Raw genomic sequence first — 26,311 nt, forward strand, 5'->3', positions numbered from 1 at the left:
AGGCTGCAGGCCAGGGGCCAATCAGGGGGGGGCTCACACAATCTGCAGCACTGAAATATAACAGTACAAATAAAATACTGCCCCAGCGTGAGTAGAACAGCAGAAAATACTACTTTATTTAATAAATAGGTCTCAGTCTTGTGCTCTAGCTTCACAGCAAGAAGGTCCCGGGTTGGATTCCCACCTGGACGGGGCCTTTCTGTGTGGAGTTTGCATGTTCTCCCCGTGTCTGCGTAGGTTTCCCATCCCACTAAAAACATGTCCATGAATGATGTGTGTGTGTATGGTGGTGCAGACGTGTGCAGTCAGTCTCCCCCAGGGGAAACTGAAGCTACAAACGTAGTTTACACCAGCGAGTATGGAGTGAATGTACAATTGTCTCATGTAAAGCGCTTTGTGACCATGTCTGTGAAAGGCGCTGTATAAATAAAGATCTTCTTCAATCTTGGTGAGGCGTAAAATCATACTGAAATTGTTATTGAGCAGCAGAGAAAATATTATATTCAAAATTGCCAAATGCAAAATGCAGAGATTGAAAACATCTCTTCACTGGGGCTGTATTTTACAGGGAACTGAAATCCTCTGAAATGTACATCTCTATCAGTGTGCGGTGGCTAGTGCTGTATTTTGTTACTGTGGGAGCTGAACTAACCAATAATAACAATCTGCTCTGAAAAAGACCATCTATACACAGAGGCGGGAAGTACGCCGTTACATTTTCAACATTTTTAGATCCATGTGCTGTTTTATTCTCTCCCTGATGCAGCCGTGAGCCGGAGTGCACTTTTGTTTTTGCCTCTTTGGTTTCAGTTTAGAGACGGACGGCCTCGCAGCACACTGAGGGCAGCCGCTGAAATAAACACAGATGCATAAAGAGCAAAGGGTGAGAGGAGACACGAGCAGCACCTCGTCCTCACGGTGCAGGTACATCACCATAACACTGACCGTCTGACCGCGTCCACACTGTTCTGAGCTCCAAACGGAGGAGCCTTTGCTCTCTGCTGGAAATATGATATATGAATAATATATCAGCCATTTTGGGGCATTTTTATGTGTATCATTGTATATTCATTTAATAATTTATTATACAGGTTTGTTCCTTGAGACTCAAAGTCTCATTTGAAAGAGACACATGATCCAAACACATTGACTTCTTGGGCTTAGTAGCACAGCTACATTGGCATTAACTTTTTTTTTTTTAAATCAATGTATTATATATATTTGGAATAGGTTTTAAAGGCATACACCAGACAAAGGCAGATAAAACAACAACAAATGCTAGAACAGTGTCTGCAGTGCCACTTACATCAACTCTTGAAGGGGCTGGAAGCAAGTTCGCCATTTTATACTCACTACTGCCACCTCAGGCCATATGTGTAACTGCACCTTCTATATTAAGCTCGTGCATGACGGCAATTCGGGCCGAAGTGACACATTTTTGAGTGACCGTACAGGATTTTAGAAGCAGTTGTGGTGAACAGGTCTGAGCTCATTCTACACATTAGGACATGGCTGGAACATGTAGGGGGAGGAAAATACATAGTTTTAACATTTTTAAACTCCTTATAGTCCCTTTAAAGCTAAAATGATTCAAATATAAATCAGAGCCGATCATGTGATGCCATTTCTAATTGGATCCGATTTTTAATCATCGGCTATAACTCGAGTAACTTTGTACTTTTAAACTAGTTGCAGCTGTACTTTTACTTTTACAAGAGTCATTCATTTTTTACCTAGGTTTAAGTACTTCTAGGAGAATGCCTTGTACTTGTGTCAGTATTCTTTAACAGCATGTCATATTGGTTTTAGAATAACAGTTTGAATGTAATACAGTGATACTGTCACATGGTAATCTCCCAAACCGGCCTAAAGCTATGTTACACATAGCGCGAACCGACCGTGCACGCAAAGATCTACACGTATCGACTCTACCCCGCACACGCTTCTGTTTCCACCACACACACATGCATTTGTTGTGTGCTGGGCCCCCCTGGAGGAACACTTTAAAAGTTTTTAGAACCGCGATGAGAACAAATACTGCCCTCTGGTGGGGTTATGGAATCATTCAGAGGTGCCAAGCTGTATTAAAACAGAAAAGACACTGCTTAATACACCTATGAAGGCAAGCTACATGCAAATGCTACGCTAACATCAGCTAAAGCTGCGCTAACAGCGGCTAAATGCTAGAATCAGCAAAATCAACTTGTAGAACAGCGGTATGATGTAAATATTAAATCCGTATGACCTGCGGGTCAATAGTGAGGACTGTCTACTCTCTCAGGGCCAATCAGAGGCCAGAGTCTGTTCACGTGACATCAGACACGGGTCAGCGCTTTGGCCACAGCCAGAGCTCGGTCCCAAAACCTATACCTGGTCAGACCGGTTTGGCCCTGGCCTTTGTTATGGAAAAGCTCGACACAGCGGGTGAAAGAGCCATTCGGCCGACACGCGCCTGCACGGGGAAAAGCTCCTGAAACATAAACATTTGTGTCATTTATTTGATTTGAAACAACCAAGAAACTTCCTTTAGCTACAAAAGGGCAGATTAGCTTCACATGAAAACCAACACAAAGGGCTTGTGGTCAGACCAGTTGCTGTGGTGAAGAGTAGCTTGGGGTCAGCAGGTTCAGGCTCCTGGTCCTCAGGGTGAATAGAGTGGGGGATGGACCAGTGTTTTTCCGTGAGAGTGGCTCCTCCTACACACTATAAGCTTGTCTCAGCTCGCACACAGCCCTCAGTCTGCAGGCCAGAGGCGGCTGGTGTCCTCATAATGGCCAACCTTGCCTTCAGAAAATACTGCAACCCCATCACCACCATCTTGGGATTGACTGGATGTGTCCTCCTCCTTGCATTATCAGTGTATTACGTGATACTGTGCTCTTTACTGCAAGTTTCAGAGGAGCAGGTCCGCCAAACTTTCTTACCGATCTTCCTGTTCAGCGTGTTGGGGATCACGGGTTTGATACCGGCACTTCTCTTTAAGCGCTTCTGGTCAATAGCCCTCGTTCTGGATGTGTTTCTGATGGCGCTGGCGTTGCTTCTAGGAGTCGATCTGACAATGGATTCCACCAAAGATCTGAAGGCAGAAGGACTGAAACAGTGGGTTCCATTAAACTCCCAGGCTCTTCACATCCAGTGGACCGTGCAGATGGTGGAGAGGTGGAGCAGCTGCTGCGGGCTGCTTTCAGGACCCGTGGACTGGGGTCTCAACGGGACGGCGGTGCCCGAGAGCTGCATCTGTATGGACGCTGGACGCGGCTGCTCCATGGTGAACGGGCAGATGTTGTACTCCACACCCTGCCAACAGGACTTGTTGTCGTGGATAAATAAGCTGAGGCTGGAGATGGCTCCTGTTTTACTGAGTGCTCTGTGTCTAGGATTCTTGCTGATCCCTTTGTTGGCCTGGAAGGCGTATATGGAAACACCAAAGAATGAAGGAGGCGGCAGCGAGAACGTTCTTCAGCTTCTTTGCTGCGAGGAGGCGCCAAATAACGTGGAAGAGGTCAATGTGAAAATGTAGCTGTGGCCCACTGACATGAGTGAAGGAAGGGAAATCTGAGGTCAAAATGTGGCGACAATGGCCAGAATTGCCTGTATTTTCAACGGCTGCTTTAAATGTATGGTTTGACTTTGGCTCCACAGATTTTTCCATTACGTTCAGTTTTAGAAACGTGTGAAAGATTATGTAAAAATTCAAACACCACCTCAATTAAAAAAATAATACAAAAATATACAGAGCTCAGAGAATCAGGCTGGAATTAGAGATCGACAAAAACCCTTCGAAATAGGACTAGTCGGAGCCACTCCATTTGCCAACATCAGCCTATGGAGAAACATCATGAACAGCTGCTGTGATGATCGGGCTATAGTTTATATGTTTAGAACAAACTGGCCCAGTGTCTCTGTTTAAAGTGCTTGTACCTGATTAAAACTTTTGTGTCATATTACTGCGTCTGTTCTTTTTTTTATATATATATTACTTCTAATTTAAAGCCACAGTGCCCCCCCGGTGTAGCGCTTTGAGAAACGTGTCAACACAGGCTTGTAAAGTGCAACGCAGGTCAGCTTCAGAGATACAGCAGAGAGATGGCAGAAGCTCTGGGCGAGGGTCGGGCGAGGGCAGAAAGTTCTCTTGTTCACACTTTCTTTAATAAGTGCCAGATCACTGCATTGTGTATTCTGCAAAACAACTTTCTCAAATGTAAATCTCATTTTCTCAGCCGCGCTCCTCCAAAGGCAAACTAATCCGGCGCTACAAGCCTCCCCTGTCAGAGAACGCTGGGATTTCAGTCTGCATTAGCATCAGCAGGAATCGCTTTGCATTATTTACCAAAGACTCAAGTTAAACGCAGAGAAATCAATAGAACAGTGTGGAAACGGGCCCATATTTCAGTAAACAAACCAAAGCAGCCAGGCCACAGACGCCTCGGACCTGGACCATCGAGATCTCTGTGTCTATATTATAAACACTCAGAGGTGTTTCTCCTGGAGCTGACCCCGGCCTGTCCCGGTCACCACTTTAGTACTCAGTTACATTTACTCAAGTACATAAGGCACTTTGAGAAAGTAATTGTACTTTTGCAAGTACTTTTCACTTCTACTTAAATGACGTATCTGTACTCTGACAAGAGTAATGAAATAGTAACTCATGCCATTGTCAGTGAATTGAAAAAAGATTTTTTCCCTCAAGATTTAAGATTTTTTTTAGTAAATGAAGTAAATACTTTATTGTTATATTACTCAAGTAAAAGTAAAAAGTACTGCATGAAAAAGTACTTGCAAAAGTGCAATGACTTTACTCAGTACATGAGTTGGAGTACTCCCTGAGCTGAACATGAGGTTAAACATCGTGTATCTGGAGCGCTCCTCAGATCTCCTGGAAGCCTCTCTTTTCCTTCTGGCTGCAGACAGTGAGACACGGAGGAGAATCAGGGGAAACAGTGGATGTTTTGAAAGCCACAATAAGTTTGAAACATCTCTCACAAACGCATCATTACCTACATTCTCCTGACATTAAACACAGCAGTGAAGCACAGTGAAGCACAGTGAGGCGGGTGAACTTACTGTGGTGGAGGCGCAGCAGTTATTGCAACAATAATACTTGATCTTATGCATTATCTTCCAGATGGACCAGCCACAGATTTGAATGAATTTAAAATTCAAACGAATCTGCCCCATCGGCTGAAAGGTTTTGAAGCATTTTGTCAGGTGTCAATTATATCGCCAAATATATCATTATTGTGATATTTCTTTCTTGATATCTTGATATACAGTGGCAGCGCGGCTCAGCTGCAGCAGCTCAGGTCTAACACCTGAACACTGTTTCGTTGTACACTTGTACAATGACACAAAAACACTTATTTACTTCCTTACTTACTTACTTATATGGTCCTGCCCTAGTCTGGGTGTCGGTGCTTCAGTGCAGATAAGAGGAAACCTGAGCAGACAAACAGCCCTTCCCCCGAACAGCGTCAGCTTAGTGTGAATCCACTCCCCACAGAGCAGAGACAATGAGCTGCTTTGTATACACCACTCTTTACTTTTATATGGAGAGTCTGACTCTGCTGCAGATTCACATGTGGCTCTGTCCAAATCCTTTATGTCGCGATCGACACGACTGAGCCAAAAGCCCCACGACTGTGGTCACACTTTCTGATAAATACAGACAATTACACAGCACTGACTGTTGCAGATGTGTATTTCACTCTGAACACTGACCTGAGCCGTCTTCAGGTCTTCAGGAGGATGAACAGACTCATCTGAGCGGAGGAGGTGTTTGTTTGTGGATGTAAAACGTCTTTAACTAGTTTCAAACTCTTCCTGCTGTGTATTGTCCTGTACAGCTGAATGCCAAAGAGTAAAAGTGTAGAAGATCCAGTGTTATATTCATTTTTAGAGGAGCTACAGTATGACCAAAGTAAGAGTAACTTTACTTTGAAATTATTTTACTCAAGGAGAAGTAAAAAGTAGTGCCCGAATAACCACTGGAGTAAAAGTACAAACTTGGAGATGATGTTACTTGAGAAACAGTTTGAGCGTAAAAGTCTGGTTTGCCCTTCAGTCGTTGGATTGGAAACAAAACATAAAACAAGACCACAATATTTGTATTTTCAAAGGAAACGCGAGAAAAATCACACAAAAAGAATCTTTCTGAAGAAGAAAGCACATGAAACACAAACGACATCTATTTAAAGCATCAATATGAAGCTTTTTTTTGTATTTGAGCTCTACCCGCCTCTGGTCAATGATGGGAGAATGTGACCACTGTGTAAAGTCCTGTGTTACTGATGTCTCATGCTTTAGAGATGGGAGGTTCTGCAGTGGTTCATCAAAGAATGGATTAGGACGAGGACCTCACCTGTTTAAATCTCATATTTTAGTCCCATCTCCATGATGGCGCCACCTGCTGTTCACAGAGTTTTCAAATGAACCAAACACAAATGACTTCAGACTGTGGAGCCTTTATAGGACTGCAGTACAAGTAATAAGTTCTCAACAAAAATACTAGTCAAGTGAAGTGCAGATCCTCCAAACCGTACGCACAGTACTTCAGAAAACACACAGACCATGTCTGCAGGAAGATCCAACAGGAGGAAATGAGAAGCTTCTTTGCACATAGAGGAGCACATTAGCAGAGCCATTGTACAAGCTTAGTTGATCAATGACCTCTCGAGGCGTCAGTCCTGCAGTCTTCAGTCCACCCCTCCCCCTCCAACACTCCCAGACCAACCTGTCCAACTGCTTCCTTCTCTGCCCCCCCCAGCACACAACAACAACAGCTTTATTTCTGTCCACACACTGACACAACAGGCTCAGCTTCAATCATCAAACATTTTGTGGGATTACTGACATGTTAGGTATCTCCAACTCACTGTAACTAACATGTCACAGATCAAAGCACACATTTAAATCTGGCTCGGTCCATTATTTACTGTAGATTGAATCATTTTTTCTCATAATAATGTTAGTAATCTACAGCAAAAGCTTCAAATTGATTTCTCAAAGTGATTATTATTGTTGTCCCAGTTCAGCCGCAGCGTCCTCCAGACCGAGGCTGCAAACTGTAAATGTGCTTATGTCCAGTAGTTGTAGGAATATTAAACATGCGTTGAGCTGACACATGCTGATGTTCAAAGCTCTCTGTGGTGAGCCTGCAGGCCGAGCATGTTGAGAATCCAACGAGGAATCCCCGTGTGGCTTTACAAACTCCCAGCATTAAACATGAATGAAAATGACTGAAAGCTCTTCAATTGTGCATGAGCCAGGCCTTTTGGACTCTTTGATATGTTTATGCGTTTTTTCTGAATAAATAAAGTTTATGTACAGAATTACTCAGTGTTCTGAGCTGGAGAGAGACTGAGAAACACTGAGAATCGCGTGTAGAAGCTCACACTGGTATTAGCATATCTCAGTCTTCTCTCCTGTGCTCACTTATCTTTTATTTGACCTTTATGTAATCAGGAAGAGGGAGTGGAACCTCCTGTCCCTCAAAAAAGGACAACAATTTGAAATACAGTACTGGTCAAACGTTTGGAAACACTTTCTTTATTTTCAACTCTATTTGTTTCTGGAGGTAACACAAAAAGGTGGAATCTAAAATATCAGTCATTTTAAATTCCTTTATTCCTGGCCTTCAGGTCAAATGAGCGTTTGGCGTCTGTACAAGCAGGACAACAGCGGACGTTGCATTTGCTTGGACATTGGGCTGTACAAAACAACTTTCATTGATTGATTGATGTTTTCTGATGACGACGACATTCTTCTCATCGTCAGCTCCAAGAGTAGCTCAAACTAAGCCTGACTTATGCAAAACGTGGACCTTTACACCCCCCCTCAGTGTGTCCTGGTGTGGTCCTCCTCAAATGCCCCGGAGACACCTGTGCACTTTGTTTGAATGTGGAATAAGGTCAGAGCTCGCTGCACTCAGGGAGGTCGAGCCAAACTGGACTCCAGGCACAACATGTCTCACCATGTGATCTAAGGGAGATGTTTCAGTCCACGGCTGGAGTTACAACACTGTCTGTCTGCGTCGGGGGAAAAAAAAAGAAATATTGACTAAAATGACAGACTAAGTAAAACCAGAGGTGCTTGAGGATCGAATCTTAACGGACCATTTTAATGCTACTTATTTTGGCCTTTTATTGAGCGGCGCTAATCCTGATCATTAAAACAAGCCAAACCCAGAGAAACGCAGGGAGTTCCAAACCCGGCTTGTGTTTTCTGACGGACTGTATGTGTTAGGACAGATCCAGTTGATGTTTTGTGCTCAGTGACCGTGTGGTGCTGTTGGTTTGCCACTACAGGGCGAGCAGGGTTAAGGAGTAACTACATACATGTATTTACAATACTCATTTTGAGCAACTGTGTTCTGGTGAAGCTACACTTTCATTTGAGAGTATTTAGATACAGTTACTCTCCAAATATCAAGGGAATACATCCCAGTATCAATCATGACATTTTAGCTGCATATTGCACAATAATATTCAAAAATAACTTTAAATGTTGACCTGTCTTTCATGTCTGGTGTTGGTTAAGTTCTCTTCTGGGTTATTTTGTCATTTTAGTCATTCTATTCTATTTTGAAATCTTACCTTGTTTCTCGTTTCAGACTTCCTTCCTGCTCCCCCCTGTTTCCCCGCCATGTGTGACACCTGTGTGTCTTTGTGTGTATATATCAGGGGTGGGAGACTCGAGTCACATGACTTGACTCGAGTCAGACTCGAGTCGCAATTTTTGGGTCTTGAGACTTACTTGACCAAAGCTGCAAAAAGACTTGACTTGGGACTTGAGGCCAATGACTCTCAATGACTCGCTGTGACTTTATAGTTATTTATTTTAGTGAAACTGTCGAAAGATCAGGATTCATTTTGTAAAAGCAGCGCATCTATGTTTACATTATGGTAATTATCCACATGCGTGTTCGGTTTCCCGACACAGCGCTTCTAATCAATACAGCGCGAAAAGGCAGGAGGAAATACCACGTGTTTCTTTGGATGCATTAAAAGTTTTCTAAAGACAGTGAAGAGGAGGAGATTTATGGACAGGAAAACGTTTGAAACAATGGACTGGACCTACAGCGCAGACGGAGCCTCCAGAACCACCATGTAAGAGCTGGATAATGACAGAAATCTTGGGGCTTTTCAATGTTTTAATTCGTTCACACAAAGTTTACAGCATTTACTGGTTATTTTACGCATCCGCCACAGCCCAGTGACAGCGGGACTGAAGGCTACGCGCAATCTATTTTGAGCAGGGGCGAATCCAAGTATACAGGGTCTGGGGCATTACAGGGGAACCACTGACAGAAAAACTGCCAGAGACAAACAAACAAAAAATAATTATTTTATATTTAGATTTCAGACTGCAGCTCATATTTTAAACACTCGCCCCCCCGGGCCCCCTTCCTTAAAATGCTGTCCCAGTAATTTTGTACATAGACTGGAGCATTTAAAATATATATATTTTGAATTTTGTGGCGATTAAATATTAATTAGACTTTAAATCCAAAAAGTTTGATTTTAGCCTAAATTCAAAATTACTATATCTTGAGAAAGCACTTCTTATTTTCAAGATTAAACACATTTCGAAAAGTAGACACGCTGGCGTTTGTGACTTGCCGGCTAAAGCAAGACTTGACTTGACTTGACTTGACTCGACCTCATGACCGACTTACTTGGGACTTGGGCCTTCACGACTTGGACTTGACTCGAGACTTCCATTTAGTGACTTACTCCCACCTCTGAATATTGTCTGAGTCTTCCCCTTTGTCTTGTATGTTTGTTCTTGTATGTTTTAAGTTTTTGACTGTTCTGTTTGTGGTCTTTGTCCTCGTGCAGATCTTGTGAAATCTTTGTTATCTCTCCTTGTTTTTGACCACGTTAAAAAACGAAAATTGAGCAACACACTTGGGTCTTCTGAGCTGACAATGATATTTCTCCTACAATAAAATAACAATTTAAACGCCTTATGCCATGGTTCATACAAACACATGTGTCACATGATGCTGTATCTGCTGCTCCATTGGCCAACAGAGTTAAAGAGTTCCTCTTTAATGATAAGTGAGTTTATAACAGGTCTTCCAACAATCGTACTCTTCATTTTTGTAATACTCTTATTTATACATATAATGACAATCAATAATGGATTGGAATACTTTCTAAGGCAAGTATTCAGTAACTAAATACAATTTTAAAGTATTCTCCCAACACTGAGCGCGAGTCTGTTTAACTAGAGCCATTAGAGGCAATGAAATAAACATGAAAGCCTTTTGACACTTTGTAAATCAGGAAATCCAACCAAGGCCGAGCTGAAGTGAGCTCTGGCTCTTTGTCCAAAGTCCTGCTGATTATAGGCTCGTCCTGTTTCACGAACAACACAGACCTGTTACATGTGTCCTATTAGATCTGTGGAAAACTCACTATTCAATGTTAATGGGACATGAATCTAATCTATGTCTCTTCTGCAGTGCTTAATTTGATCCCCCGTTTGGGGGAGCACATTCCCCAATTCAATTTCTTTCAGGGTAAAGGATCCGGGAAATATTTAGGAGGATCCGGCAAAAAAAAAAATCGGATATATTGATGTCTAATGGGAGTGTTCCGGCAAATGTTTTGGCCTGTTCCCCGAAACTAATGTGGTTTGTTTATTGACTGTCCTGGGACGAAAGCTGTGAATGAAGCAGAGAGGTCTAATCGACCAATGAAGAGCCATGTGTATATTTTTAACCTTTATTTAACCAGGAACGTCCCACTGAGACTAAGAATCTCTTTGACAGGGGAGTTCTGGTCCCAGAGGGAACCATCTATGGAATGTTAGTTTGAACATGACTCTACCAACTGTAGAATTCTTCATCCACTAAACACTTCCAATATGGCCCCACGGGCAGTTTAGAAGTTTAATATTGGCTTCAATGTGCTTCAAAGGTCTGGTTTCTGAAAAATAACGGGGGATCACTTATCACTACGAGTAACTAGCTGTTACAGACATAACTGAACACCTAAACCACATTTATTAAATTAGCTTAGCTCACAAAGCAATAGAGCCAGAAACATAAAACGGATAAAGTATCATGAAACTGTGCTAACAATCTGAATTAGCTGTCAGACATATATCATGCTAACCCGCCTCATACACAGACACAGACATCTGCAACCGCCAACAAGTCCTCCACAGACGACATGTGTGGTCGTTTCTTCTATCCAGCGCCCTCAAGCTCCCATTGAGTGCATGTACATTTATTTAACCCAATTCAGAAACGACTTTGTGTAGTAATTATTAATATGTGTGGAGAAATATGACTGAATATGACAAGCATTATGACGTGGCAGACCCTTCAGCCAATCAGAGGCGCAGGATCACCTCTAGCTGATACACGGTTTTCCATTGGTCGAATATACTTCAAAAACTTCCCCACCTTTAATGTGACCTATGACATGTGCACTGCAAACAAATACATTTATTTACAGGGGAGAAATAAATAATAAAAACTGGACCCACTGCTGTAACTAAAGTCAAAGGTGCGGCGTCAGTCTGTCTGGGTAAGAGTGGAGCATCTCCTCTGTGCCGCCCTCTTCAGATCAGCCCCCCCAAAACCTCCATCTCCATCTGGTGAAGCCTCTTCAGTTTTCTAACAAGAGTCTGAAGGTTTTGTGCCAACACTGACAATAGTTCAGAGTCCCCTCCTCCTGAAAGCCCCAGGTCCACTGTGCCCCCCCCATAGGTTTGCTGTTCTTTTGGCGTTCCCCAGTCTTTTCCTTTTTCTGTGCCAAATACCTGTATATCTTTTAGAATTATGGCCAAAACGTTCCTGCACTCCTTCAGTGTTGCCGTCGGCCTCTTGGCCTCCCTGACAGTTTCCTCCTCGTTTAATCATTGGTTTTGGACGGACGTGCTGTTCTTTGTGATGTCACTATTGTGCCATGTTTTCTCCAGGAAGATGACTGTCTTCACTGTGTTCCCTTGTCCTGACTGATATCTTTCAACAATGAGCTCCCTCTGAGGCTTTAGATGCTCTCTGCAGACCAGGCTACAAAGATGTGAAGAAAAGCCGAGAACCACTGAACTTTATTTGATCTAGAGACACAGCTGACGCCCATTCAACATGAGTTAGAAGAAGGTGTTAACAGGTTATTTCAGTTTTTATGTCTCCCATATTTGTTTTTCAGTTGCACTATACAGGTCAGAGGTCATATTAAAAGTTGTAAAAATATTCATCTTTCTGTTATTTTCTTACATTTAAAGAGGGGGGTGTAGACTCTTTACCCCGAGATGTTTCTCTTTACTGTTTTGATTTGAACTGTGCTGCACTTTGGATCGGTCGTGTGGTTTTAATGTGCCAGAGAAATAAATAGGATTGGATGAGTTTTTTTCAGTTAGCTTGATAGTTCAATAGACGGCTCAAAGAGTCCATTCAGTAAACCCTAGACCAGGTTTGTAGCCTGTGTTTCGCCCGCTGTGCGTTTCTAATTTTGCCCTTTTCAGTTTGAATAGATTGGACAAGTCTAAAGTTGGAAACGGATCATTTGCTCATGCGTTAAATTGTTAAACTGCGCCTGTAAACACTCCTAAAGCGGAAACATGTGGCTGTAGTGGCGCCGAACACGCCACTCGCCAGAGTCTGGCCGTTTGGCAGGTAATGCCCTCCAATATGGCCGCCGCCTGCCAATTCACCAAGTGCCACGCAGAGAAACGAGGAAAAACAGGGACGAGGAGAGCGATCCAACAGCAGAGGCCAAGAAGCAACCAAGTCAAGACGCACTAATGACGGCAGCCGATCTGTGTGGGAAACACAACCTGCTGCTCAACGGTTCTGGACCCGCAAGGAGAGTGCAGAGATCTGAACGAAGATGACCCAAAATATGGAAATAATATTGAGCAATATGCATGTGAAACGTTTTGCTGTTGATACTAAAAATGAGGAATAAATATGAGGAAAAGAATGATGGCACGTTTTCATCATCATCATTTTATCCATAAAAATGATCAAAAATGGCTCCATGGCCATAGCCACCATCAAGGTCGCTTTTCACCCTTTTTGTCCTGTCTTCTCCATGAACGCTGTGAGTGAACTCCAGCAGACACTGGATATGTTTGAGAAAGGAGGCAGCAGAGCACAAATAAGACGTACACATTTTGACTTAGCTTTGTTTTAAGAAAGTGTGTTCTCCTGCCAGTGCTTCAGTACCTTCACTTCACGTAAGAACTTCCCCATGGCTCCACCCTTTCCTCTACTCTCCCATGGTTTTGACTTGACACAAACATCCCTGCCTTTTACCAACACGTTTACCAGACATGACAACCGCGCGAGTGCCACCCACCTCTCCCGTCGGCCGGCGTGACGTTGGGGATTGGTGACGCTGGCTCCTGATTGGTCGTGTCCTTGCCGACTGGCGCCGAGCCCTTGGGCTTGGTCTTGGGCGAGTCCAGCGCCTTCAGCTTCTTGGCGTGTTTGGTCCCTTTGTAGTGGGCCAAGGCCTGGCTCTGCAGAGAGAGAGAGGAGACAGGTCACTCTTCATTTACTCACTGGGTTGGCCATTCCAGGAGAAAGAATCCGAATCATCAACACAATGAGCGACGACGTCTACTAAAGTTTGGTAATAATGGAGCTCCACCATCTTGTTGTTTCCCAGTATGTCCTCTGTCCACACTGTTCCCTATAGTGCATTATAGTGCCCGAATGTCCTGAGAGAAAAACGCTGTGCTATGATGACAAGCTGCTAACGTTAGCTCTGACCTTTAGCTCGAGGTGTTTAATTATCAATAGCTTCTCCTCTTCAGGCTAAAGGGCATCATTAAATCAGACTGATGTGTCTAATATTCATCCATAAATGGTTTGATTTCTGACAACAATGAGCTGCACAAAAGGGACGAGGTGAGCACCCTGATCACATGGTGCAAACAAAACAATCTGACCCTGAATGTGGAAACAACTTCAGAAAGCACAAATCCCCTGGTTCATATTTGTGAGACTCTTCACATCAGCTGCAGTTCAAAAAGCTCAGAAGAGACTTTACATTTAAGGTGTCTCAAAAAATATGGTTAGTCAAAAGAAACACACATCCATTTTTCATGAAGGAGCTGCAGTGTTAAAACTTTAATACTGAATTCCTGCATAAGTGAATGACTTACTAAACAAGATCAACAGTCCCTCTGAAAAAAATATTTTCAACTATTGTATCAACAAAATAATACCTTGTATTTAAACCTGGGTCGACACATTATTTAAATCTCTGAAAATATCGGCCATTTTAGGCCATTTTGAATCATAGAATGCAATAATATTAAACCTGAACATGACTTTTCCAGTGACCCTTTTGGAAACACGTGGTTCTTTTATTCCGTGACTTTAGCCGTGCCCAATTCACAAACATGACTCACATTCTGCGTTTGTGTCCAGTGCAGTTATTAAAGTGGACACTGGGGAAAACAGCCGCACAAACGCCGCACGCTGAGGGTTTGTTTCAGAGCGAAGGCCGTGAGGCTGGGTCGAGGGGAGGTCGCGTTCATTAAGGGAATAAGAATGTACAAAAGTGAGCCATATTTTAACAATGTACTTTCCTCAAAAACATCCATAGAATCGTCACACACATTTGAATATATTTAGGAGCGTTTTGAAATAAAGTTCACACACCTTTTCACCTGAGAGTGAGTTTGGGGAAACAGCTGTTAATGTTCCTTAAAGGCCCAATACCAGATGTTTTATTGCATACAACGGAAAAGGAAGCCATGAAGTTAGTCATGGTCATTTCCTAACATAGTATTTGTAGCATCTAAATTCATCACAGGGTCAAGTTCATCGGCACATTTGAGAAGTGACCCTCACTTTTCAGGGTCACTTTCACAAAAATGCCAAAAAAAAAAAAATGCCTTTAAGTTCATGACATTGATACAAATGTTTTATAATTAGATGCCCAAGTTTTTTTCCCCCACAAATGTTTGAGTTAACAATACACTAAAGCAGGACAGAACAAATGTCATTCCATTTCTAGAAATAAAATCAGGTATAGTGCTTTTAACATGCACGGTCCTGAGCAAATAAACAAATAAACCAGTGTTGTTTTGTGCACTTTGGTCGACTGATGTGTATCAAATACACACTAATATTGATTCTTTCTTCTTTTTTTTTGCATTAAAAGTTCCAGAATGGTCTCACAAAGTATTAAAGTGCTTTTCTACCTTCATCAGGCCCAAAGTGCTTTACAGCAAGGAACCACTCCCCCATTCACACTCTCATTCACTCTCACTGGGAGGAAGGAGGGTGAAGTGTCTTGCCCAAGGACACAATGACAGTGTGCACCTTCAGGAGCTGGGATTCAAACTCTCGACCTTCTGATCATGAGGTGACCCGCTCTACCGACTGTGCCACCGTCGCCCCATAACAGGAGAGGCAGCACGGGAAATCCGCCTTTCTGGTCTTTAAACCATGTTCAGGCTTTGTTTCCTCGTCAAAAACAGACCGGAGTGTTTTCACACTTTTGAGGGACCCTGGTGCATCTTTTATGGAACACGAAACTCGTCTCAACATTTTTAGCCCTTAATCCATCACCAGACCGGCTCTGAGGAGTGTCTTCATCATGGCCCCTTTAAAAGACCAGAATGCACTTTTGTCTGCATGCAGAAAATGAAAACTTGTTGCACTGTTTTGTAACGTGTCATTCAGGCCGGGACAATGTTGACAGTTTGATATACTGAGCAAAGGAAACCTCATACATATATTGAGTGGTGCGTGGCACAGAAGTGGGGCAGCCTTGGCGTCGTCCTCCTCGTGTCCTTAGTGCTTAGTCCACACCTGCGCCTCTGTCCCGCAGAACAAAGCGTAAGTAAGCACGTCTATTTGCGAGAGCGCAGTGGGACTGTCCGTGTGAGAGTAATGAGACGGGACAGTGAGGAGGGAGGCTCTGTCTACTAAACACAGATAACATACAATCAAGTCAGTGTTTGATTTGGGACGCTTGTTTTCCTGCTTTATTTGGGACAGTGCATGTTAATGAACGCACCATCAGACTGTAGCCATTTCCATCCATTGTCCCACACCCGTGCACTCAAACACACTCTCCTTCATCCTGGCCTCGAACCCGGGACCTTCTAGCTGTGACGCATGAGTGCTAAGCGCTGCGCCACCGTGCCATCCAAAAAAGACACCCAGAAAAAGGCTTAAAGGGTTACTTTCTTTTCAAGGTCAGAAGCCAGTGAGTCCAAACATGAGGAACAGCCTTAAAGACACAGTGCCTCATCTGACGAGTCTGCAGTCACACAGGATCTACATTCATCACTGACGTTATACTCACGTCACCACCTCGCCCACACACGGGAAGAGTGAGACAGTGGCTGATGGCACAGTGGTCAGCCTGCCCTAGGGCAGCTGTGGCTACAATAGCAGGGTATAGGGTGAATGAGTGATATAATGTAAAGCATACTTGAGTGTCTTGATGATTATTGGCCTGACAAGGAGGAATGTCTTTGACTGTTGCCAATAATGTAACATCAACCATGGCTGCCAAACCAAACCAACCAAACCAAACCAACCCAAACCAAACCAAACCAAACCAAACCAAACCAAACCAAACCAAACCAAACCAAACCAAACCAACCAACCCAACCCAACCCAACCCAACCCAACCAAACCAAACCAAACCAAACCAACCCAACCCAACCCAACCCAACCCAACCAAACCAAACCAAACCAACCCAACCCAACCCAACCCAACCAACCCAACCCAACCCAACCCAACCCAACCCAACCAAACCAACCCAACCCAACCCAACCCAACCCAACCAACCCAACCCAACCCAACCAAACCAACCCAACCAAACCAACCCAACCCAACCCAACCCAACCCAACCAAACCAACCAAACCAAACCAAACCAACCAAACCAAACCAAACCAACCCAACCCAACCCAACCAAACCAAACCAACCAAAACACTGTAACAGGTGATCGAACCTTTGGGAGAAAACTGCACAAAAACATTAATAAATGATTAGGCCGACACCATTGGCTGAATTGATTAAATGTTTTCAGTTTGACATTATATCACCTCGCAGGAAATCCTTGCCTAACAAACTAAACATGTTTCTACCTTTGAAGAAACAAGATGGCCGCCTGAACAGACATGGCCAATATTCAATAACTTTAATGTCTGTATCTCGCCTTCATCAGCCTAATGCTGTGTACAAAATGTCTAAAGAAATGATGCGCACAAACACTGTGACCAACAGTGAACAACTAATGTTTGACTGTGTCAAACAGGGAAACATCTCATTTAGAGCTGCACATGTCATTTAGAGCAGGGGTATAGGCAACGTCTGGCCTAGGGGCAAAATGCGGCCCCCCCAGCATGAAACCACTTTGTTGACGTCTCATTCCGAATGTGATTTATTGAAGTTTTAAATTAGAATTTTGGATTGAAATTTTGCAGATGTTTTTAATAACAACTGTGCTGATTCGCAGACTGGATAAGATAGAAAATAATAAAGTATGTCCTCGTGATCTGGAGCGTCCGTGTGCAGCCCCGGTGGAGAACAGGAGCCATATATAGCCACTCATAAATCTCGCTGCCCCACTTTAAGACTGGGGCGTGTGTTTGTGCGGCAGGTAGTGGCTCTCACATGAAGGATGGGCTTTACTAAAGGATCCAAACTTACAGTTTACAATACTGAAGACTTTCAGGAGCTTCATGAAACTAAATACTTGGGAGTAATCTTGGATAAACGTCAAGTCCAGTCATGTCTGAACTGCTTCTGTTTTGTTCGAACAGAGGCATCATTGTGATATACGAGTACAAGCCTTTATCCTTGAAAATGTTGTGATTTTGAGTATGTTGAACAACTGTGTGTCCTCATGGTGAGGCGTCAGGGCTCAGACCAGAGCCTCTGTCAGCAGGGTTTGTGTGTTCAGGACAGCTTCTCCTGCAAGAGGCGACGCAGTAATGTGTTCTTTAATGAAGCAGATTAGGAATGTTACCCTGGCACCAGAGGGGTCCTATTGTACATGTTTTTAGTGGTTAACCTACGCAGACATGGGGAGAACATGCAAACTCCACACAGAAAGACCCCGCCCAGGCGGGAATTGAACCCAGGACCAGGCCATTGTGCCGCCCTAAAGTTTAGTAAAGTTTAAAAGGACTAGACGGAGTTTAAAAATGTTAAAATGAAGTATTTTCCACTCCTTACTTACTCCAGCATTGTCCTAAAGTGTAGAATGAGCTCAGACCTGTCCTCCACACCTGCCTCTAAAATCCTGCACTGTCACTAAAAAGGTGTTACTTTGGGCCCGAAGTACCAAATATGTCCATCATCACGACCCAGGCTCGAGCTTAATATAAAAACGTGTAAGGTATAAAAATAACAGCTTCCATCTAGTCCCTTTAAATTACTATGTGATTAAAAATCCCAATGTGCTGTACGTTACAATGAAACAACATCAAATAGGATCTTCAGGAGGCCCTGGCCTGAAGACCGAAGGGTGTGTCCTGAAGAGTAGACCACAGTAAGTCCGTGAGACACAGAGGGGTCTGACTATCCAACGCCTGGAAAGACAAGACTAAGATGTTACTATATATAATGTGTCCACATGAAAAGAATAAATACAATAGAAAGAATATGTGTGAGTGACAGGCTGGTAACAGGCTTCCAGCAGCACTCAGGTGGAGCCGTCCTTACAGATAATGCATTTCAATAGATCAGCCTGTACCCTATAGACACCAATAACATGCAGATCAATGGAGCGGCCCGGAGCCACAGTCAGGATGACGACGAGACAAGGGTGTTTAACATACAAATGAAGAAACACTGGAGAGGCCTGTAAATCTGCATTAAGCTCCAGACACATGGAGATAAGGCTCTTCAGCCTTCATGTCGTGACAACAACAATGAAGAACAGCTGTCGTATGAGACAGACTATTTATGTTCAAACATAATTATTTATGTGCAAACATACAAACATTATTATTGTGGACAAAATACCTGGAAGATGACCAAACACACTATAACATGAGTGGGAGCAGGACCTCTCCAGCTCGTCTCCATGGAGATGTGACTCTCGTAATATGTAGTAACATGAGATTTAGATCCAAATCCATTCTGTGATCACAAGCTGAACAATAGTCTTTTGTGGAGCAGGTTTATATTGATATAGATGGCAACAGTAGAATACACAATGTTACGCTGTGTGCCTTTAACCCTGACTGTAGACATTACAAAGTTGTTGTATACACAGTCATTCCAACTAACGTTCCAAATAACGTTTGTTTCCCGATCAGAGCCTTGTTTATGGTGAAGGCGCAGACGGCCATGATGGAGAGCAGCAGCAAAGGAAAAAGCATGGAGATGGAGTGTTCTGGAGGGCATGTTCCTTCCTCTTCAGGAGAAAACCTCCCTCGCTGCCCTCTCACCTTCTGCTGAGGGTGATGTGGGGGAAGGCTACACTTTAAACGTGACGGGGGATAAAAGTGAAGATGGGGCTTTCTCAATAACAACGACGAAGCCAGATTCTTACACACCATTAAAAATATACAAGAATGTTGTTCGTAAGGATGAGAGCCTAACTAATCCTATGCTTTATTATACAAACTTAAAGATGCATTATTCCACGAGGCGCTGACCTGTCACCTGGGGCATCAAGATCATATCAATGTTGACACCGTGTTTATTATACAGCACCTTTTTATGTATTGGTGTGTTCTTTTATTCAGTCGTCCAGTCCAATTCATGTACAATGACAAATAAAGCAACAGACAAACTGGAAACCTCGGAGGGCACAAGGCCAATAGGAAAGCTTTTACTACGACTATTTACATTGTAGATTCTCACTGAAAGTGAAATCTGAGCGGCCTCAGTGTCGTACAGGAGATAAACAGTCCAAACGTATTTAGTGCTTTTCCACCTGTTCGAACCCCTGACCTTCTGATCACGAGACAACCTGCTCTACCATCTCGCCATCACTGACACACCCTTTCTGACCAGCTGGGCCAGTCGGAGAGTCAGAGAGGAGACCCTCACAAGAGTCATGGATGGAGGTGGTTTGTGAATGGTGGTACTGGGAAACTCCGGATGTCAGTTCCACCATTTCTCGATTGTGCTTATGGCTCTGGTTGACGCTGATTACAGATTCAGAGCCATTCAAGTAGGTGACTTTGGGAGGAGTAGTGACAGTGGTGTATTTTCTTCATCAGACCTGGGGAAGGAAACTCTACACATGCTCCCAAGTGCTGCTGGTGCTCCTGTGTGCCTTTGGGATCCTCACAGCGAGAAGAAAGGAGTGGAGGACGTGAGCGGTTAGCGCTCGTGCGTCACAGCTAGAAAGTCCCGGGTTCGATTCCCACCTGGACTGGGCCTTTCTGTAGAGTTTGCATGTTCTCCCCATGTCTGCGTAGGTTTCCTCCGGGTACAGCCAGGTCTTTCTGACCTGGTTCCAACATCATGGAGCTGGGTCCCCGGGCGCAGCACTGCCGCTGCCCGGTGCTCCCTACGGGTCGTCCAGTCCAATTCATGTACAATGACAAATAAAGCAACAGACAAACTGGAAACCTCGGAGGGCACAAGGCCAATAGGAAAGCTTTTACTACCTATTTTAACAGTCCGGCTGGTAGTGTGCCGTGGCAGGAGGTCATTGTAATATTTTGAATTTATTTATTTTGTGTACTTGCATAATGTTGATTAAAATGTGAGAAAAAGTTAAATATTACTGTCTTCCTTTCTGTCCTTTAACACAGTAACTACGTCTGTTCATTTGCACAAACTTGTGAATGCAGGCTGTCTGGCAGTTCCTATGAGCACCTCCCCCAACAACTTGTAATGTAATGGATACAGTTTGTCATTTTATCTAACGGTCCTCTCCAACTGAAACATGATAGTATAAATCAACTATACATCGTTCAAATATTGATTTATAATTGTAAAGGCTCTTTCCAACAGTGTCACTGAACCTCACATGTCTTCAAACTGTTTTCCCATCCCAGAACTGCTGGTTTTCATTTACTACCCAAAATTCACAAGGATCTTCATACTCCACAAGGCCGACCAATAGTAAATGGGATTGGATCTATTACTGAACCTGCCTACATAGACTTCCTGAGTACGCCTTTAACCACCTCATTAAAGTCCTACCTTCATGACTTGGCACCTTACACACCATAACAGACTCCACTTTTTTGGCTACTATGGATGTGACTGCTTTGTACTCTAATACTGACCATAAAGAAGGCCTCGAGGCACTCCATCACTTTCTACAATACAATTTCATTCTGGCTCTTAGTGATTGGTCGATAAACAACCATTTTTTCCTGGGTGAAGGGAACTGCTATGGGAGCCGCCTTCACACCTGCAGGTCTCTTCGTGGGCCTGAGAGGCATGTTTTCCATGCAAACAACCCATACATAAACTGCACCGTATGGTATGGGAGATATATTGATGACCTGCTTTTCGTATTTGATGGATCGGAACAACAACTTAAAAATGTTCATACTCTTCTTAACAACGCCAACCCAAACATAAAACAATCCCTTGAATACAGCAGCACGTGTATCAACTTCCTTGACCTAAAAATCTCGGTCAACACGAATGGTAAATTACAAACCTCAAAAAACAGAAAGAGCACAGACAGAAATACCGTAACGGGCGGATAGCTTCCATTGTTTCTAACAAAGCATATGGACAGTTCCAACGCATGAGAAGAATAGTGACACTGACGAGGACTTTTTCGACATGTACTGTCGTTTCAAACGTGACCACGACAAACGTGTCTTGAACAATGCACTCTCAAAAGCAACAGAAACTAACTGAACTAACCTTTTGATAAATATGACAAATATAACAACCAGAGAAGCCCACAACACTCAAAAGTGTTCTTCTCTTCACAATACTCCCACATGTCCGACAGAATCAAAAATCTTATCAGAAAGAACTGGACATTTTACGGAGCGACTCTATTTTCAATGATTTGCCGATGTTTACTTTCCGAAGAGCCCCCACACTGAGAACCCGTCTGGCAAAAAAATACTCTTCCTGTTTCCAAGCCTTCTTCATGGCTCAAACAACAGAATGGCGCCTTCAAATGTGGGAATTGCAGACATTGTGGTAACGTTGTAAAGACTAACTATTTCACAGACACTTTCACATCTATCTATCTGAGGGTTTGCAATACCACAGTTGTAATCTATCGTTTGGAGTGTGAATGTGGGCAGGACAAAACACAGATTCCCTGACCGCCTGGCTGAGCAAAAGTATTCCATTCCTACACAAAATGTGGATTATCCAATGGCCAAGCATTACAAAGAGAAAGGACATGACAACACAGATACACTCAAAGCTCTGGTCATTGAAACTATAGCCCTGAACTCCAGAGGAGGCAATAGACAAAAACGTCTTCTCCAACGTGAGACATATTGGATCCATAAACTTAAAGCAACAGCAGATCGATTTTTCTTCTTTCTTGTAACTTCTTGCTGTTTCGCTGCTTTGTTTCGTCATGTGTCAAGTGTATATTTGCAGATCGTACTGTTTGTAGAGCTATTACATTTTGATGTGGCCACATTAGGTACGATTTATTACTGCATGCCTTGTCTCCTAATGTATGCGCTATGTCAGGGGTCTCCAACCTTTTTTACCCCACAAGCTACTTTTACACAATATGAACATCGGAGGGCTACTTATGTTCAAAAACATGCAGCTTTGGTGGAGTTCACCCAGAATAATTACTTGCCAAGATGGTATTTCAAAGAAAGTGACTTGAGTTTAATCCTTATGCTTTACTATATTGTACTATATTTATCTATCTATCTATCTATCTATCTATCTATCTATCTATCTATCTATCTATCTATCTATCTATCTATCTATCTATCTATCTATCTATCTATCTATCTATCTATCTATCTATCTATCTATCTATCTATCTATCTATCTATCTATCTATCTATCTATCACATTCAGTACAGGAACGCTCTTCTATAGGTTTGATGAAGAGACACTTCTCTAACAAACAGCAGATGTTAAAGACTGCGCTGTGACAGTCTGTGAGAGTCTGTGCTAATCTAAACAGTCGGGAACAGCCCGAGACGACGAGGAACAAACGACAGCGGATACGGTTTAAGGGTTTCACTCAGAAACAACTGTGCCCAATAAAAAGCCACAAACATCCTCAAATCTGTCAAACAAAATGCTCTCTTTACCTCCAGGACTGAAAACACAGCTCCACAGACGCACAGCGAGACCACCACTGAGATCACAACCCAGATTTACAAACTAAAAACTAAAATAAGATATATGTATAGACATCTTTTATATTTGCTGTTAAAAAAAAAGCTGTTACGTCTTTAGCCTAAGCTTTAGCCACGAATGTCTCACAGAAAGGAAATGACCATTTGGGATTTAGATCTAAAATCCAGCACTGTCGATCAAAAAGGTGTTAATATGGGTCTGCAGTGCCGTCATGCACAAGCTTAATAAAGATACTGCAGTTACGCGTAAGACCTGAGGTGGCAGTAGTGAGTATAAAAGGACCAACTTGCATCTTGTCAATTTAACTTGCTAATTGTCTGCAAACGTCAGAATCGAACGCCTCTTCTCCTTTGTATTTCTATGGCTACAACAGTTAGCTAACAAGATGCTAACATTACAATGTTACGTTGAATTATTAAATTTAATTCAACTTTATTCCGGACTCGTAGTCCATTAAAAACAAAATGAAAAGACAATCATGCCAATGTCTCCAGAAGACTTTTTAGACATTCAGTCCACACTTTAAGCTTTACTTCAAGGTCTGGTCTCACTCTGGCATTGACAAACATTTCTGTGGCACTTGACCATCTCAGCTTCTTCAAAAGAACACACAAAGCATCATTATAGGCAAGGGTGCAGTAAAGGGGTGGAAGGTTAGGACGATTCTAAGGGCCCAGGGCTGCAGACAATGTAGACCAATATGAAAAGTCTGTTTGGATGAAAACTGCCTCCCACCCTCATAGATGTTTTTGCTTGAGGCACCAAAGGTTCTCAATAGGGTTGAGGTCAGGGGAGGAGGGGGTCCACATCATGAGTTTCTCTCCTTTTATGCCCATAGCAGCCAGTGATGCAGAGGTATTCTTTACAGCAGGACATGGTGCGTTGTCATGATGAAGATGATTTTGTTCGGGAAAGCACGGCTCTTCTTTTTGTACCATAGAAGAAATTGGTCAGTCAGAAACTCCACATATTTTTCAAAGGTCATTTTCACACCTTCAGGGAGCCTAAAGGGGCCGACCAGCTCTCTCCCCATGATTCTGGACCAAAACATGACTCCGCCCCCTCCTTACTGACGTCACAGCCTTGTTGGGACATGGTGGCCGTTCACCAACTATCCACTACTCCATCCATCTGACCATCCGTTTCTGCTCGTCAGCTTCAATAAACAGGTTTATGCACAACTGCAGCCTCTGGCCTACACCTTGATGTTCGAGAGACTCCAGAGGCACCAGCAGCTTCAAATACCAGTTTACTGCTTTGTAGCAGCTGTTCTCTTAATCTGATAGATTTGAAACCGTTCTCATTGTGCCTTTAGCTTGATATTTGGGAAATATCGACGGTTCTCATGCCAAGTCATAGGCATCGTCTGACATGTCCTCAGTGATGATGAGTCCGAGGTACTTGAATTTGTTGCCAACATGCAGAACATCATTACAGAGACAAACGTTTGGAAATGTCATGTTCTTGTCTTCCTTGGTTTTACAAACCATAACCACATTCTTCAAACTATTGTACTTAATGTTATGCTCGAGACCTTAGATTGAGCAGATATTGAGGAGCTGCAGTAATCCAGCCGTAGTTACTGTACTTACATACTTAAATCGTGTGCATACAAAAGAGTATTTTGAACAATACTTCCCGAGACACAGCCAGTGTTACAGGCTGTGAGTTTAGTCAACAAGTAAGTACAGGTAAAATAACACTGGGGACAGAACACCTCCCTGTGTGACCCCATCGCTCACTTTAAAAGGGCCAGATACACTGTTTCCCCATTTAATCTGTACTGTTTGCTGTGAGTGGGTGGGTGCACCTGGGTGCACCTTTTTGAGCTACTTTCAAGAATATTTTTTTATGATTTACCCTGTTAAATTGTTTTGAAGCATCCAAAAAGCACATAAAAACAGATGAATTTTGTCTTCTATATGTAGCAATTGTCTCTTTAAGAGCATATACACATGTCAGTGCCTGCTATCTCTAGATCTCACACATTCTTGGATCCTGTACAGAACTGCCAACCTTTCCAGTTGTGTTTTTAATGACTGGATTCAATAACACAGTTAACATAGAGTCTGGTATAAAAACATGCACAAGAAAAGCTGTGAAACTGCAAGAGGGCAGTGGGGCTAGCCTCACACTTACAAACTTTAGGTGCTCAGCTGAGATGCAGTGAGAACCATATGTTTACACACACTTTATAAAAAGACACATTTGCATTTTTTTCTCACTGTCTTACATGAAACATTTCAAATTCTAATTTTTTAGTTATTTCTATTTGCCAAATTCTAGGAGAATGAGAGATAGAATTTTCTACACATTTTTTTTAAGTTACTTTTTACAAAACCAAAAGTTTACACACATTTCATTAATATTTGGTAGCATTGCCTTTAAACTGTATATTTTGGGTCAAACCTTTTGGATTTTCTTCCACAAGCTTCTCACAATAGTTGGATGAGTTTTGGTCCATTCGTCCAAACAGAACTGGTGTAACTGAGACACATTTGTAGCCGCCTTGCGTGCCTATGCCTTTTCAGCTCTGCTCATGGATTGAGATCAGGACTTTGTGATGGTCACTTCAAAACATTGACTTTGTTTTCCTTAAGACAATTAGTGACCAGTACTGACCGTTTGCTTTGGGTCATTGTCCATTTGGACCCATCTGTGTCCAAGCTTTAACTTCCTGCCTCTTGAGATCTTGCTCCAATATTTCCACATAGAGTTCTTTCTTCATGATGTCATCTATTTTCGGAAGTGCATCAGTCCCTCCCACAGCGCAGGATGTGTCTATAAAAATTAAACTCTAATCCGTCTTTGATGTTTCTTTTGGAGTCAGAGCTTCTTCCTCAGAGTTCCCTCTCAGCCCATATCGGTACAGGACTTGTTTCACTCTGGATAATGACAAACTCTGACCAGGTTCAGCATCTTCACCAGGTCTTTTACATTTGTTCTTCACATTTCAGACACAGAACCCGCCTTCTTTCTGATCTGTACTGGACATTAACATCAGTTTGAACCAATGAACCTGAACCTTCAAGTGTCTTGAAATTACACCAAGGATGGACCAGACTTGTGCTTCCGAGGTCATGACATCGTCAT

The 26,311-nt window shown here is 42.9% G+C and overlaps 2 protein-coding genes across 2 annotated transcripts in view; one reads left to right on the forward strand and one right to left on the reverse strand.

Moving 5' to 3' along the window:
• rab5ab (RAB5A, member RAS oncogene family, b) overlaps positions 1 to 26,311 on the forward strand; it is a 419,058-nt gene that overhangs the window by 44,022 nt on the left and 348,725 nt on the right. The gene's annotated exons all lie outside the window — the stretch shown is intronic.
• Positions 1 to 26,311, reverse strand: part of znf385d (zinc finger protein 385D) — a 465,630-nt gene that overhangs the window by 24,819 nt on the left and 414,500 nt on the right. Inside the window, exon 5 of the mRNA XM_079562266.1 lies at positions 13,317 to 13,479. Coding sequence (XP_079418392.1) covers positions 13,317 to 13,479 — 163 coding nt within the window. The remainder of the gene's footprint in view (positions 1 to 13,316; positions 13,480 to 26,311) is intronic.

This window comes from Gobius niger (genome assembly GCF_951799975.1).
Source record: "Gobius niger genome assembly, chromosome: 8".
Classification (NCBI taxonomy): Eukaryota; Metazoa; Chordata; class Actinopteri; order Gobiiformes; family Gobiidae; genus Gobius; species Gobius niger.